We start from the raw sequence: 14886 nt of genomic DNA, 5'->3' as shown, positions 1-14886 counted from the left end.
CACGAAGCCCAAGACTGATCGGAACCAACCAGAAGTAATAAGGGAACATTGAAAACATACAACCCGTTGAGGGGACGGTTGACCTAAATGCTAGGGCAATGGGAAGGTTTTATTTTTCAGCATGATTTGTTTTGTTATACTTTAGCTATTATTTTCACATGCAAGTAAACTTAAAGGGATAAATAAGGAATTAGATCATTTCTCAGGAGAGAAATGAAAAGGGGGAACTGTTAAGAAATAAATATATATTCTTAATGCTTATTTGCTGATTATATTGTTTTATGTATTTTAGTAATGAAGGCTTGTAAACCAAGGCCACTTTTGACTCACAAACTAAGTGCTCAGCCAGACTGAAAAACAGGAAGTCCGTGTGCAGCTGTACAAGCATATTAATAAATAGAGGAAGCTAGACAGAAAAAGAGGAAGCTACTGACATATAAGGAGTTGTTTGTATTGAAACTGTGTGACGTGTGAAGTACCAAAATAACACTATATGAGACACATTTTTAGATTCTAATGTTAGAAAGTGTGGGGCCAAAGTGTGGGGCCCACCCACACTTTGGGAAGGTCTGAATTAATTAATGGTAGGACTTATTACTGTAAGAAGTTATTACTGAACTTAACCCGGATCAGTTGGAGAAAAAGAGTAAAAAAAATGGTAATGAAAGTTGCCGTACATAATGTTATGTCTGTGAGATGGTTATGAGTAATTTTTTTTCACGTGGTTAAAATTTTCACAAGTTAATCTCAGTACAAAGGAGAGCAAATGTATCCTTTTGCCTGCTTCTCATGTCTCTCCCCAGCTAAATGCAACACTGGCATCAGGGACTGGGAGCTGTTGGCTGTGAAACTGGAGCTCAAAGAGCAGAAACGCTGGCTTGAGGGAGCCGAGGATCCATTAATAATTTGGTCAGAAACAAAAACATAAACCTCGCTCAACTCAAAGCCACCAAACGACTGAACACTAGACAAACCAGGTGGGCTCTCTTCTTCACCTGCTTTAACTTTGTGATCACTTACAGGTCTGGTTCCCAGAATGTAAAACCTGATGCTCAGTTCTGCCAGTTTTTCCTGGAGAGGAGACGACAATCCTTCCTCCAGGTACAACTGTAGTAAAGTGAACTACTTGTCCAATCATTGGTCTTGGGTTGACTCTGTTCTGATACTACACGCCCCTGGTGATACAATAATAGATATACAGGAGCGGTATGCTGTACTACTGTTGCTGTAAATATTTGCCTGTTTATGTGTTTCTACTCTCATTATGACCTGAATCAGAGCACAAGAAATAAAAGCCTCCCAGTGGGATTTAGGTAAACTGATCCTGGTTCAATTCTTCAGGTGATATCGGATGATGATGATGATGATGATGATGATGAGAAGTAGGAGGTGGGTGTGGTTACTGTCTGCAGGTATGAAGGCCAAAACTGATATTACCTACTTTCAGTACTGAGAGAAGCTCTCTGGAGTGAATTTCATTGATACAAATGGAGCGTCTCCAGGTGTGGGGAATTTTCAGCCTCATCGTTCTCACCACCGCCCAGAAAACCACAAACAGGTAAGCACACAGGCTGACCTACAGGACTCACCTGGACAGTTTAAACTGCTTCTTCATGAGTGTTTTTCCTCTTCTGCTCATCTGTGTATCTACAGTTTTTAAATACATTTTCCTAAATTTTAGGAAATAAATAGTCAGTTCAAAACTGCAGGAGTGGTGTTAAAAATTCATTGAATCTAAGCTGATTGTTCATTATTTTTACAAACATGTTTTATTGCCTTAAAGTCATTTTTGCACAAGTTAATTAAAAGATATAGATTTAAACTAATGTAAGTACATGTTTTTATAATAAATTAGTTCCAATAAAATAATAAATGTTCACAGTGGGGAAGGTTTCTGTTTCCATTCGCCCTTTCAGGTTTTCTACACCAACTTGTTATTCTTAATGATGTTTTTTTTTGGGTGTAAATAAATATATTTATTCATTATGGGTTTTTTTCCTCAGCCCCCACCCTCAGCCCTCCTACCTGCTCCTCGCTCCCAAAGCCCTCCAACATGGAATCCCAACATCTATATCAGTCACCATCCTGATCCCTTCACCGGTCACTGTATCTGCTCACATTGTTCGTGGAAACCTAACAATGGCCTCAAAATCTGTTAAAGTTGAAGGGGGTAAGCATCTGCCACCAACAATTAATTTACAATTAATTAATTATAGCTCTAACCTCACTGTGGAATTCTCTTTCTAAAGGTTCAACCACACTGCTGACTTTGCCGCCTGTAAGTAAGAAATTCCTCTGTAACAAATACAAAGGTCAGTCTTTGTAAAGTCAGTCTGAGCTTTCTACAATTCAAGTCAGTTTTATTTTTTGTTTGCACTTACTGTACTTGTTTACTATGTCCCAGTATGCTAATAAGTGCCTTATCTCTTTTTAAATATGACACACAATCATTAGAAAATAAACAATAACACTTTGGACTACTTTTTAAAAACAGGATATTTTACAGTTCAGCTTTAAAAACATAGCTGAAATTGTGGGTTTGGATGCCCCCTTGTGGCCCCTAAAAGCAACTTCCTGGTAAAAGTCCAGAGCCCAGAACAAAGACAAGTTTTCTGTTTTGAGAGCAGGTCTGCGAGGAGTTGAGTAACTCTGATTCTTTAGAGCACAAACAGATACCATCAGGTAAAATTCAAATGGATGTTGAGCAGATTTTGGCTAATTCTCTCATCTGGACCACAGGCGAGCTCTCAGTCCTCCAAGGTTCAGATTACACCCGAGAAACTTTGAACTTTAAACTTTGAGCGTTTTCAAAACCTGCTTTTTCTGTATGTCACATTAAGTTTGTTAAGATGATAATGTGAATGTTTGTCATTTAAGTGTTGATGAATTTCCTTCCATGTTGAATTCTTGCAGATTATTGACAGCGAGCCCAATCACTGGGAGGCCTACATACTGGAGGTCAAAGGTCACAGAGGAGAAGTCCAGGTTTTCTCCAGCTCCACAAAGCTCTACTTGGAACTCGAAGATATCGCCACATTCATTCAAACAGACAAAGTAATGTACTCACCTGGGCAGACGGTGAAGATCAGAGTTGTTTCCATTCACTCTGATGGGAAGCCTTTAATCGGCCCCGTGGACATCATCATCAGGGTAAAAATGAGGTTATTGTACCAAAAGCATGGAAGAAAGAGAGGACAAGAGGGCAAGATCAGAGACTATTTTTAAAAGATCTCAGGGGAGTTTTACTTAGACAACTTCTGCGTCTAGTTGATTGGATGAGGAGTTAATTCTGTTACACATACTTCATATTCATATCAGCATCATTTTAATTAATTAATTTCCAGCCATGAACTTTCTTCTTTGCACTAGCATTCACTAGCATTTGTCAGCATTGGTGGCTAAATCAGTCACTTGCCTCTAACCTTGCTGGACGTTTTTCAAAGCACAAACTGAAGTTCAGAAAACCCTCTAAACATCACGTTTTTTCCTGGTCCAGGATCCGAGGGGAAACCTGCTCAGGCAGTGGCTGGCTGCAGACAGCGTCCTTGGCATTGTGTCCAAAGAGTTTCAGCTGTCCGAAAACCCTCCTCTGGGTCAGTGGACCATCATCGCTACAGTCAAAGTAAGTCCTTTAGCAGGTGAACATCTGCAGGGTATTAAGCTGGACAGGCCTCTGATAATTCAATCTAATCCACCTGACCACTGACTGCTTCAGCCAAAGTCAGATCTTTTGTGCAAAGAATTTCATGCGGTCAGTGGCACTAATCTGTTTGACAGGAAACCTATAAATAATGCACAGTATGAAAAATGTCTCACCTCCACATCTCCAGGTTTGCATTAAAATATAAGGCTGATACCCTAACAAGATGTATTAAGACATTTAAAAAAACATATGGAATCATTTCCTTTAACTTATTCATCTTTGCTTCAAAGAGTATGTCAGTGTTGCTCATACCTGATTTACTTGTAGTTTTGATTTATACTAACCTTCTCATCACTGGTGACCCTAACCCTTTGTTTTGGAGACAAGCAAAAGTACAAAATGTAAATACTTTTTGGTACTTGGATATTTTTATTCGATATTTGTGCATGATTTCTGGTCAGAGAAATCACTTCTGCATTTTTTTTTAAATGTATTTGATCTTGTGTGTTTAATGACGAGGGAAATCAGACCCCTCTGCAGTGGATAACTCCGTAACAGGGCAGCTTCCATCGGAACAATCAAACGGATAAATAGCAGCACTGGCAAGAGTCCCTTTCATATAAACAACTATCTCAAGTTTCAGTAACTCACAACTCGTGCTGTGAATGTGAAGGAGACCTCTGGCGCCTCCATGTGGCTGTAACATTTATACACACCAGTTAAAGTCAGACTGAGTGAAAGAATGAAGGAATAGATTTTCCTTATAAAAAGAACAAAGAGAGGTGATGTTATAAAGCTCCTCTGTGTGTTGCAGGACATTTCCAGTGTGAAGTACTTCACTGTGGCTCAATATGGTATGGATGTTTTCTCTACCCAGCATTACATGTACAGCTTCCTCCTTTTGAAGAATAAAAACACATATTCATTCTCTCTCTCTCTCTCTGTGTGTGAGCGTGTATTCATATCTTTGTGGGGACCAAAAATAGGAAGTTTACTATACTTGTGGGGACCAACAGTCCTTATGGGGACACAAACTCCTGGTCCCCACAAGTTTGAAGGCATTTTTGAGACTCAAAATGTGGTTTTAGTAACAGGGTTACAATTGGGTTAGGGTTAGGCATTCATATTTCATTAGGGTAAGCAGCTCGGGAAAGAATTATGTCAATTAGATGTCCCCACAAGATATGAATATCCAAAATGTGTATGTGTCTTTTGGTTGCAGTGCTGCCAAAGTTTGAGGTTTTGATCGATGCTCCGGGTGTCATTTACCGTGAGGACCCTCTGGAGGGCTCCGTCACAGCAAAGTGAGACTTGGGTTTGATCCAGTTTGTGTGTGAACGAAGTTGCTCCTCAGGATTATTTATGATCTTTCCATCCACAGGTACACTTACGGGAAGCCCGTTCAGGGACACCTGAATATGACGTTCATTTATCGCTTTCACGGTACTGTCGAGTTTTACTATGAGGACAGAGAGGTTCGTATGTCAGTGGAATCAGTGTGTAATTATTCCTTTAATATTCAGCTGTACAGTTATCATTATAGGCTCTCCCACTATCTGAATTTGTTTATTTCCTTTATTTAAACTATTAAAATAAAATTACAGACTGAAAGCATTTTTTAATTACATTTTTTATAAATATTAAGTTTTCTGAACAGTGAAAAATATCTCTAAATGTAGTATAAACATAAATTTATACTGTCTCGTAAACTAATAATACAACATGCATGATAGTTGTAATATATCAAAGCTTAAGATTACTAATTACCTTCTCTCTATATTGATTAAATCATTTTTGACTGAAGAACTCCTGTCCTGATTACAACATTTGAGAATATACAGTTTATTTAAACTTAACCATCATAGATTTAACACATTAACAGTGTTCCTTTTCATCAGATTGATGGTACTGAAAGGTTCACATTTGATGCTCCTGATTATTTCCAAATGAGAAATGATTCCAAAATGATGTACTATGAGGGAAACGCTGAGGATGTAACAGTTGTGGCTCATGTGACTGAATACCTCACAGGTAATTCAGATTTTATTTATAAATGTTAACTTGAAATACCAAAAGATTGGTTGTACAGATCAGAAGTGACAATTTACTTCTTATTTCTTTACTTTTTGTTATGTTATGTATGCATGTATTTCATATATTGTTTTAAGTACTTCTAACTTCTGAGCTTCAGCATTTCCAGGCGTAGAGTTTTATTCCAGGCAGTGTCCAAGCTCATATTTTTGTGAAATCAGTGTGTATTACATTATTTAATCCATGTTCTTATTTTGAATGAGTTCTGAAGAAAACACATTCATAACAAAACAGAGACAAAATTACAGCGAAAAATGAGATCTTCTGCGGCCTCCTGAAACCTTGAGGTGTAATTCAAATAAAAACACCGGACTATCTCCTACTTCTCCTACTATTTTGATGTTTAATTATTGGCAAGATACAGGACAGTTAAGATTAAATTCTCATTTTATTAGCTGAGATATTGTAGAGAAATATATACTATAACCTCTGCACACTGTCTCACTTACCATTATTTGTATTCAGTTACAACATTCGGTCTGTGCGACCTTCGTCAGGTACGGAGCAAAGAGGGACAGTGTGTGGAGGCTATATTATATATTTCTCTACAAAGTTTTTTTCCCTTCATGCTCCTGACATTAACTCAGGTGTGCAGAGTTTTCCAGAAATTAGTTGGAATGTAAAATATTTAATGATGATGACAATTTCAACTTAATTACCAAATTGGAAATTAAAACATCATTTTTGTCTCCCCCAAATTCTACACAGAATATCCCGTAATGATAAAGTAAAAACATTTGCTTGAAAACTTCCGCAAAATTTATTAAAAATAAAGACAAAAAATATCAAATCACATTCATAGCCTTTGCTCAATACTTTGTTGAAGTGGACTGAGTCTTTTTGGCTATGGTGCCACATGCTTGGCTCACCTATTTTTGGGCAGTTTCTCCCATTCTTCTTTACAGAACCTCACAAGTTGGATGGGGGGGGGGGGGGGGGGGGGTCGGGTCGGTGTGCTCATTCGGACCTTCAGTACTTTTTTTCTGTACCCTACCCCAGATTGTGCCTATTTACAATTTTAGAGGTCTACAGACAATCTCTAGGACTTTGTGGCTTGGTTGGCCCGACATGCACTCACAGCTATGTGATGCAGAGTGTTAATGGGACCATTACACGTTTTGAATATTATGACATACGATAAATTTGCCAGAATTTTAAGCAAACTTCTTTCACTTTGTCATTATGTGGTGTTGTGTGTACTCATAATGACAAAGGTGAAAAAAAGAATTTAATCTATTTTAAAATAAGGCTATAACATGACAAAATGGGAAACAACTGAAGCGTTGTGAGTATTTTTTTTTCAGATGCATTGCATTTGCTCTCTACCGTGGGACTTTAAACTGCTATAGTTTTTTTTTTTTAATTACAAAGTCAGGGAGATAGTCTACATTATTTTTTGGAATCTAACCAGCTTTTGTTCTTGTTTGTATTGCTGACTCCTGTGACTACGTCTCATTTTTCAGGCATTACATATAACAGTACGGCAACAGTAGGTTTGTCAAAAACCAGATATAAAGTCTCCTTTGAAGAATATCACAAATTATTGAGGCCCTCTTTAACCTTCAGTGCCAGGGTAAGAAGGCAGCATTTAAGTGAAATGCAGAGTCTGAGCTGTACAGAGAACAGATATTCCAGTGTTAATGTAAAAAAAATTATGCTATTTTTTTTTCTAATTTTGTAGCTGAAAATATCTACATACAACAATCAGCCACTGTCACTGGAGGATCGCCAAAAGTTTGTTGAAGTTTCAGCGATTCAGCAAAAGCAAAGATTTTGGGGTTGGATCGGAGACACGGTGATAGACACGGAGCCTAAAACATCGAACAGTTCAGGAACTTCAGAAAGTCCAAAGGAGATGCTACCTAAAGAAATGAAGTTTCCTGTCCCTGCAGATGGACTCATACCTTTCAGCATTGAAATCAGGAGTGAAACAGACATGCTCAGTATTGATGTAAGTTATACAATAATACCCTCATTGTCTAAATATTATAAGACAGATTATTTCAAAATTTGACTTTAAAATGTCTGGTTGTGGGATTAAGTAACAAGGCCTTTAGTTCTGTTAAGAAATCTCGAAAATTATTATTATTTTACTTTATCTGTTTAGCCTTTCCTTTCAGACACAGCTTATTTCTTAATTTAGGATCCAATTTTGGAAAGAAAACACAGAATTAGTACTTTCAATTAACTTTCAATTTAATATTTAAATTTTAATTAACAAATGAGTCACTGCACAGCTAAACATATGATTTCAAATGTACTGGTCAACATTAAATTGAACAAATATACTCTGTAGATAGATCATTGACATCTGCTGATATTTTTTCAATATTATGTATTTATATCGAAAGAAATGGCAAAATGCATTAAAGTCTTAGGACATATTGCACTACGCTGAAATATAAAATGGTGTCTCATCTGCATAGAGGAGGGACAAAATTATGTGTTTACCAATTCAGGGGCCAACTGAAAGATGATTTAATTTCAATTTTAAGTTTAATTTAGAAAATAGGCTAAGTATAACTTATGACAAGTTTGGAATATATGTCTTTATTATATCAGGGTGTTATGATAATTCTGAATATCAAATGAATTATGTGATTTTAAAACTGTTTAGATTTATTTGGCATTAACTATGTTCATAACACAAAACAAAATTTTAAAGGTAACTGTATAATGAAAAAATGATTTTATCATATTTAATATCTAACAAGAAAAAGCACAACACGTTTGTTTAATATTGTTTATCTTGTGTGGGTTTTTTTGTGATATTATCATTTATTTGCTTAAATGTATTTTTATTTAGCAGCAGGATTTTACAACTCACATATTGTACCTAAAAAGCTAAAGGCTTATTTTATTCTGTAGTTGCTAGGTGGAGAGTGCTAATGGCTACAGGCAAGAATAAAGTAATCTACTGTGAAAAATCCACACCTGACAAGAAAATCACGTACAAAAGTAATTACACTTGAATAGATAAATAAATGAATATGAAAAATATTTACGGTGTTAACTAAAACAGAAATTAAACCCAAAAGCATGATCATGATTTCAAATTACATTTAAAATCTTTAGTATCTCTTTTTCTTCTCAGGCTTCTTTTGAGGACAGCCATAGCAATCTATATATACAGCGAAGCTACACATCCCCCAGTGAGAGCTACCTGCAGATTCAGAAACCCTTCACACCTCCTGAGGTAAAGCTGAAGAATACAAGGAACTAATTAAAATTACCTTTGTGTCAGCATTGTAAACATGCTGCATTTAATGAGAGGTAATATGCCAAAATAGTCTATGGTTACCTTAGATGTCCTTTAGGTGACATATGTAAACACACCTCAATCACATGCACTGTACTGTGCACTTAGAAAAAGTTTTCTTTATAACTATTTGTTTTATTTACATTTGCTTAGTAATTATAAACATTCAGTCTTTATGTTCTGCCTATGATTCAAATTAAAGTTAAGTTAGTTAATGCTTCTAAGTGACTGCTTGTGTCAAGATGGTGAGGCTTCTAGAATGACTTTTCCAGTGTACACCTTCAAAAAACACATTTACAGCCAATTACTGACTGTGGTTGTAGAACATTTCTACTCATACATGACGTAACCATTTGACCTTCTTTCAGGTTGGTTCGCCCTTTCTGCTGCACATTGAAAGTAATTTTCCACTGAATGAGGTTCACTACCTGGTATGAAAAAAGCATCAAATATTATTAAACTTTGTCTAATTTGTAGTTAATTTGATTAATATTTAAATAAAGCACATTTCCAATTGTCGAAAGTTGTTTGTTTTCCGGTAGTGGTGACAAACCAGAAGTTTTAAGTATTCCGTTTATTGCTGTAAGCAAAGAAAGAAGAATGTATGCTTCCAGCTTCCTATAAGACCTTCCCTCTGTATCTTGTGTGTAAAGGTGAAGTCAAGAGGTCAGGTGATTTCTGCTGGGAAAGGCTCTGCTGATCTCACTCTGGTCCCAGAAGTCTCCTGGGCTCCTCTGGCCTGCATCATCGTTTACTGTGTGCACCCCAGCGGAGAGGTCATCAATGATGCAATCCAGCTGCCAATCAGCCAGTTTTTACAAAACCAGGTGATTTTTCATTGTTCATTTTTTTCTTTAAAAATAATCTAATTTGTCTCTTGAATTGTGTGAATATGAGGTTATGAAGTCGGAAAAAACGGTGAAGAAAAAACAATCCAAGTTACATGATAATAATTTCCCAGCAAACATTTCAGCAGTGAGTAACCGTCATGTTTTCTCAATATCTAGTCTTAGTTAAAAAAAAAGAAAAAAGAAGAAAAGAATACTTGAATGAAAGTTGTGTTAGTGTTGGAGAAATACGTTTGTCCTCTGCCTGGTGTCCTTCTTTGACTTTCTAGCAATTAGAAAAACAAGCAAAATATTGTATTTTGTGAAAAAGCCTAAAAGCTCATGAAAAGACAACAACCTGCAAAGGTAACATGAACTGGTGACCTCTTGCTCTGGAGTCCATTTCTTGAGGTTTATATCTTCTACTAGCCTGTGCCATAATGCTAGTGTGTGTCTCTGAACATCCTGTGATTATCTATCCTAACTATCCTAACTAACTTATTCCTGGACTTTATTAAAGTTCAAAATAATCTTTTTTTTTCTTAAACTGGTCTTGCTTTTAGCTTTTCAGGCTGACTTTGTCTAATTAGTAGGAAGGACGTTTGTGCCTAAGATGACCACATTTGGCACATTATTTTTCACTGATGTCATACACATCAAAGAGTTGAAAAAATCCCCCCCAAACCTCTGAATTTTGAAATCTCACATTTTTGCTCACAGAGATGACTTGTTTTTACATTATGGTTTAAAATTTTTGTCCATGTTTAATATGAACATCCACCATTAGAGCAGGACATATATAACAGGAAATAAGGAAAGTCAAATAGTACTTTTGCAAATTTGTGACTAATCAACCTGTGATTGGCAGGTGTCGCTTAGTTGGAGCAGTGCTGTAAAGAGGCCAGCTGAGAATGTGACCCTGAATGTGAGTGTACTGGAGCCCAACTCAGTAGTCGGGATCCTGGTGGTTGACAAGGCGACGCACTGGGCGGGATCAGACAATGACATCACCACGGAGACGGTATGTAAAATGTTAAGATAAGAACTGTATGTATACATTCATGTGAAAAGAAAAGTTTTGACAGTAAAACTACGTTTACCTCACTATTAAATAGCTTGATTCAGTTCTACTTTACAATGTTGCCTCATTTAATCAAAATTTTGCAGGTATTCATTTATGCACAGCTCTCCTAAGGTCCCACCACAGCATTGCAATTAGGTTGAGGTCTGGATGTTAATTGGCCCATTGCAACACTTTGATTCTTTTCTTTTTCAGCCATTCTGTTGTTGCTGCTTTGCTTGGGACCATTCTCCTGTTTTGTGACCCAGTTTGTGCCAAACTTTAGCTGTCAGACTGATGGCCTGAAATTTGACTCTAGAATTGGTTAGCATACAGAGGAGTTCAGGTCACAGGCGCCTGGTCCTGTGACTACAAAACAAGTCCAAACCATTAACCCTCCACCACTGTGCTGACAGTTGTTATGAGTCGTTTGTGCTTATATTCTGCGTTTGGTTTTCCCCAAATGTGCTTTGTATTTTGACCAAAAAATCTCCACTTGGGTCTCATCTATCCAAAAGACATTGAAGTCTTGTGGTTTGTTCAGATGCACCTTTGCAAACCTAAGCTGTACCGGCATTTTCTATTTAAAGAGAAAACGATTTCTCCTGGCAGCCCTTCCAAACAGCCCATAGTTGTTCAGTATTTTTCTAAGTGCGCTGTCATGAACTTTTGCATTTAACTTGCTAATCGAGGCTTGCAGAGTCTCAGATGTAGCTCTTGGATATCTTGCAGTTTCTGTGAGCATTGCACAGTCTGACCTTGGAAGGAATTTACTGGGATGTGCACTCCTGGGATAACTTTGGCATTGTGTTGACACATACCCAGCAAGCTGCTAAAACGTCTTCTTTTACAGAGGTGCTCACAATTGATGACTGATGAACTGATGGCAACTCAATCAAGTACATTTGATTATCAGCACGTTGGCTGTTCCTTATCCTCCTAATTCCTATGGAGGCAATCAGGGTTTACTGAGTATTGTTCAGAGGACTGCATTGAATCCTATAAAAAATGTTTTTAAAGTAAAGTGAATAGGTTAAGAGATATGTGAAGAAGATGAGATGTTTTCCTTGTACATGATAGGATAGTTTGTATAAAAGTAATTCAGCTTCTCGAACTAAAACAATTATTGGTTTCTTAAAATGTTAATAATTAAATATCAGCATGTGAGGCAGCTTGCTGTGACTTCAATCTGACCCTTAATCTGAAAGATCGAACTTGGAGCCTTGACTCATCTGTTTTTCATTTGTACTGACTGTTGTTAATCATATAACATGCTTAATTGTTTACAACAGTGTAACCTGTGAATACTAGAAGCTTCCATATCTCCTTGGGGTCCTCTCTAGTTTATTGTTTTCCAGCTAAATGTTCTCTGCCTTTTATATTCATATGCTTCCTGGTATATGATCCCTTTCATGTTCACCTGGGAAAACAAACCTGCCTCCCCACCCAAGTATCAGTTTAACAAGGCTGAACTTTTTTATTAGACATGTTAGCTGGTTTTAAACAATAAGAGCTTGTTTCTGTCCCAGTTTGCTTTGTTTTGTTTTATGGGGTGTAGCAGTGGCAGCTCTGATATTGCTGGTGTTATTTTCAGGTGATGAAGCAGATGAAGGAGTTTGGCGATTCCATGGCTGACGGCAACAATGAAATGCCAAAAATGGGGGATCCACACTCTGTTTTCAAGGTTAGCCTCCACAGAGAGACATCACATCTGTTTATTTAGTGATTAATCAAGGACCAACTCCAAATTTTTATTCTTTAAATCAAGAAGCTTTGTTTGAGTCACAAAATAATCCTTATTTATCTTATAACAGGCTTTGACATGGGAGGGCCTTCTGTGGTCATTGTGTGCCCTAGATACTCATATTTACAGATATAATATCAAACAGATCCAAGAGTAGAAATAACTGTGAACCTGAGTGTTCAGAACAGTCGGCGCCTGAGCTTTTAACTCACTTATACCTACACTGAAGCCATAATTTTAATATTTGGGCATGTTTAATATTTCTGTAATTACTTATAACTCATAACATAGAGTTTTGGTTTGGTTTTCCTCTTTTTCACTGAGGGAAGATGGACAGTCTTCAGTTTATTTAAAAATTAATAATATGTAATGATAGTTCTGTTTGTTTTTTGTACAGTCATGTGATCTTGTGGTTTTCACTGATGCCAGTTTGAAAGCTGCAACGTATCAAATAATGAATGACTTCCGTAAGTGTTAAACAGTATCAAACATTTTAATCATTGTGGATCTGTAATGCTAATGTGACTGATCCTTTTTTTTTTTAAACAGCAGGGGAGGTAATGTTTTACACTACTGCAACAGAGGATTTACGTGGAGAGCAACAAAAGGAACAACGTGTGCGATGGTACTTTCCAGAGACCTGGATCTGGATGGACACCAACACGAGGTTGGTGTCCTACAGTGTCAGACTGTAGGAACAGTTGCCTCCTGCTGTTTCATGTGACCTTTACTCTACATATTGAAAAATAGAGTTTAAACAAAAGTTTTCAAACTTTATATAAACTGTAAGGCTGCAGCACACAGACACCAGAATTTCACACACACAAAGCACAATTTTCTTGAACAGTTGATATAACAACACAGGTCACATTATTTTTGAGACAGTTGCATTTAAAATACTGCAAAAGGCAGTATCAAGGCAATATAAAGGCAGTTTATTTTCTTCACACCGAGTGCCATTATGTACAGGTGAAGGAAAGGGATTTGGGATCTCCAGGGGTCACGAGGGCAGTGAGGGGAAAACACACAGGTAATTCACACACAGGACTTCTCCTCCCGGGGATTCCTCTTCGCGCTCACACCGCACCAACACACCACACTCACAACAGATCAGCAGCAGGTCCTCGGGCGGGGCATGCAGAGTCTGGCATGAAAAGAGGAGATTGGTATTAGAATAGCACTTCAAAGAGATACTTGAAGAAAGCTGATGACTACAGGAAACATTGACGAGGGTTACACAATAAATCCAGCAACGAGGCATTCCCAGCGGCTGCCTTGAGTAGTGAGCCCGTGAGAGTGTTGATCAGATGATTGTTTGTAGGTGCGGGAGCCATGGGCGGGAGTCACAATGAACTCCGCCCTGTTAGAGTGCAGGGCGCGAGAGAGGAGCGAGAAGGGACAAAATACACAAAAACACTTGTAGCCATTCTGAGTCAGCCGAACAGGCACAGGGACCATGACAATAGCAGGAGTAAAACAGGTGGAGATGTTGAATTCAATCAGTCCACTTAGCAGAAGTGAGGCCAAGAGGCTGTCAAGAAATGCAGTTCCTCTAATGTCCAATAAATCCACAGACCCCAAAGTTAACAGCAGAAATAAACATGTTTATAGGTTGGGAAAAGCCTCTACTTTTGTTGTCTGTGAAGGTTCTCATTCATCCAGGTCATTGTGGTCTAAGGAGTTTGGAAAGAAAAGCATCTGGACGTCTTTAAGTTTTCTTGAAGATGCTTCACCTCTAATCCAAGAAGTTATTCAGTTCCAAGAGTAATTGGTGGAGAGTCCCAGATTTTAAACCCTATGGGAGTGTCCCCAAGAGGGTCTTGGACCCCCTATTGATCCTCTACCTAATCACACAAGCCAAGGTGTGAAAACGGTTTTGGCTCACTGTGGTGGGACGTGGTCTGCGGTGCCGTGCAGGGAGGGTGGACGCACCTGCACCTGCATCCTTAATCAAGCCCACCGAATTAAAACATGGGGAGTCATGGGTCGGTGTGTATTGTGGTGTGATGAGATGTAAATAAATGGATCATAATTACGATCTGTGGTCCCGCCGTGCCATATTCACACCACAGTCACAATCAGCCAAGGTTTCGGGTGAACCCATTGTGAATCCTAGCCTCACTCTATCATGCGATTTACTGAGGTTAAATGGCCCAGGATGTGAGTGGGTGTTATTTTTGCTGTTACCTTGGCATTTTACCTTAGGAGATGATGTCCCATACATACATTCATACTTATGAAATGATAAAAGATACTACGAAG

The 14886-nt window shown here is 37.9% G+C and overlaps 1 protein-coding gene across 1 annotated transcript in view; it reads left to right on the top strand.

Moving 5' to 3' along the window:
* Positions 1–1487: 1487 nt before the first annotated feature.
* Positions 1488–14886, top strand: part of cd109 (CD109 molecule) — a 73056-nt gene continuing 59657 nt past the window's right edge. Inside the window, exons 1-18 of the mRNA XM_063494684.1 lie at positions 1488–1558; positions 2004–2170; positions 2250–2278; positions 2914–3150; positions 3497–3622; positions 4458–4497; positions 4866–4947; positions 5025–5118; positions 5542–5674; positions 7198–7307; positions 7416–7685; positions 8829–8930; positions 9362–9424; positions 9647–9820; positions 10689–10841; positions 12475–12564; positions 13022–13091; positions 13174–13291. Coding sequence (XP_063350754.1) covers positions 1488–1558; positions 2004–2170; positions 2250–2278; positions 2914–3150; positions 3497–3622; positions 4458–4497; positions 4866–4947; positions 5025–5118; positions 5542–5674; positions 7198–7307; positions 7416–7685; positions 8829–8930; positions 9362–9424; positions 9647–9820; positions 10689–10841; positions 12475–12564; positions 13022–13091; positions 13174–13291 — 2129 coding nt within the window. The remainder of the gene's footprint in view (positions 1559–2003; positions 2171–2249; positions 2279–2913; positions 3151–3496; positions 3623–4457; positions 4498–4865; positions 4948–5024; positions 5119–5541; positions 5675–7197; positions 7308–7415; positions 7686–8828; positions 8931–9361; positions 9425–9646; positions 9821–10688; positions 10842–12474; positions 12565–13021; positions 13092–13173; positions 13292–14886) is intronic.

Source organism: Pelmatolapia mariae, linkage group LG15 (assembly GCF_036321145.2).
Source record: "Pelmatolapia mariae isolate MD_Pm_ZW linkage group LG15, Pm_UMD_F_2, whole genome shotgun sequence".
Taxonomy (NCBI): Eukaryota; Metazoa; Chordata; class Actinopteri; order Cichliformes; family Cichlidae; genus Pelmatolapia; species Pelmatolapia mariae.
The sequence above is the reverse complement of the archived record's forward strand: the minus strand, read 5'-3'. Positions and strand labels throughout refer to the sequence as shown.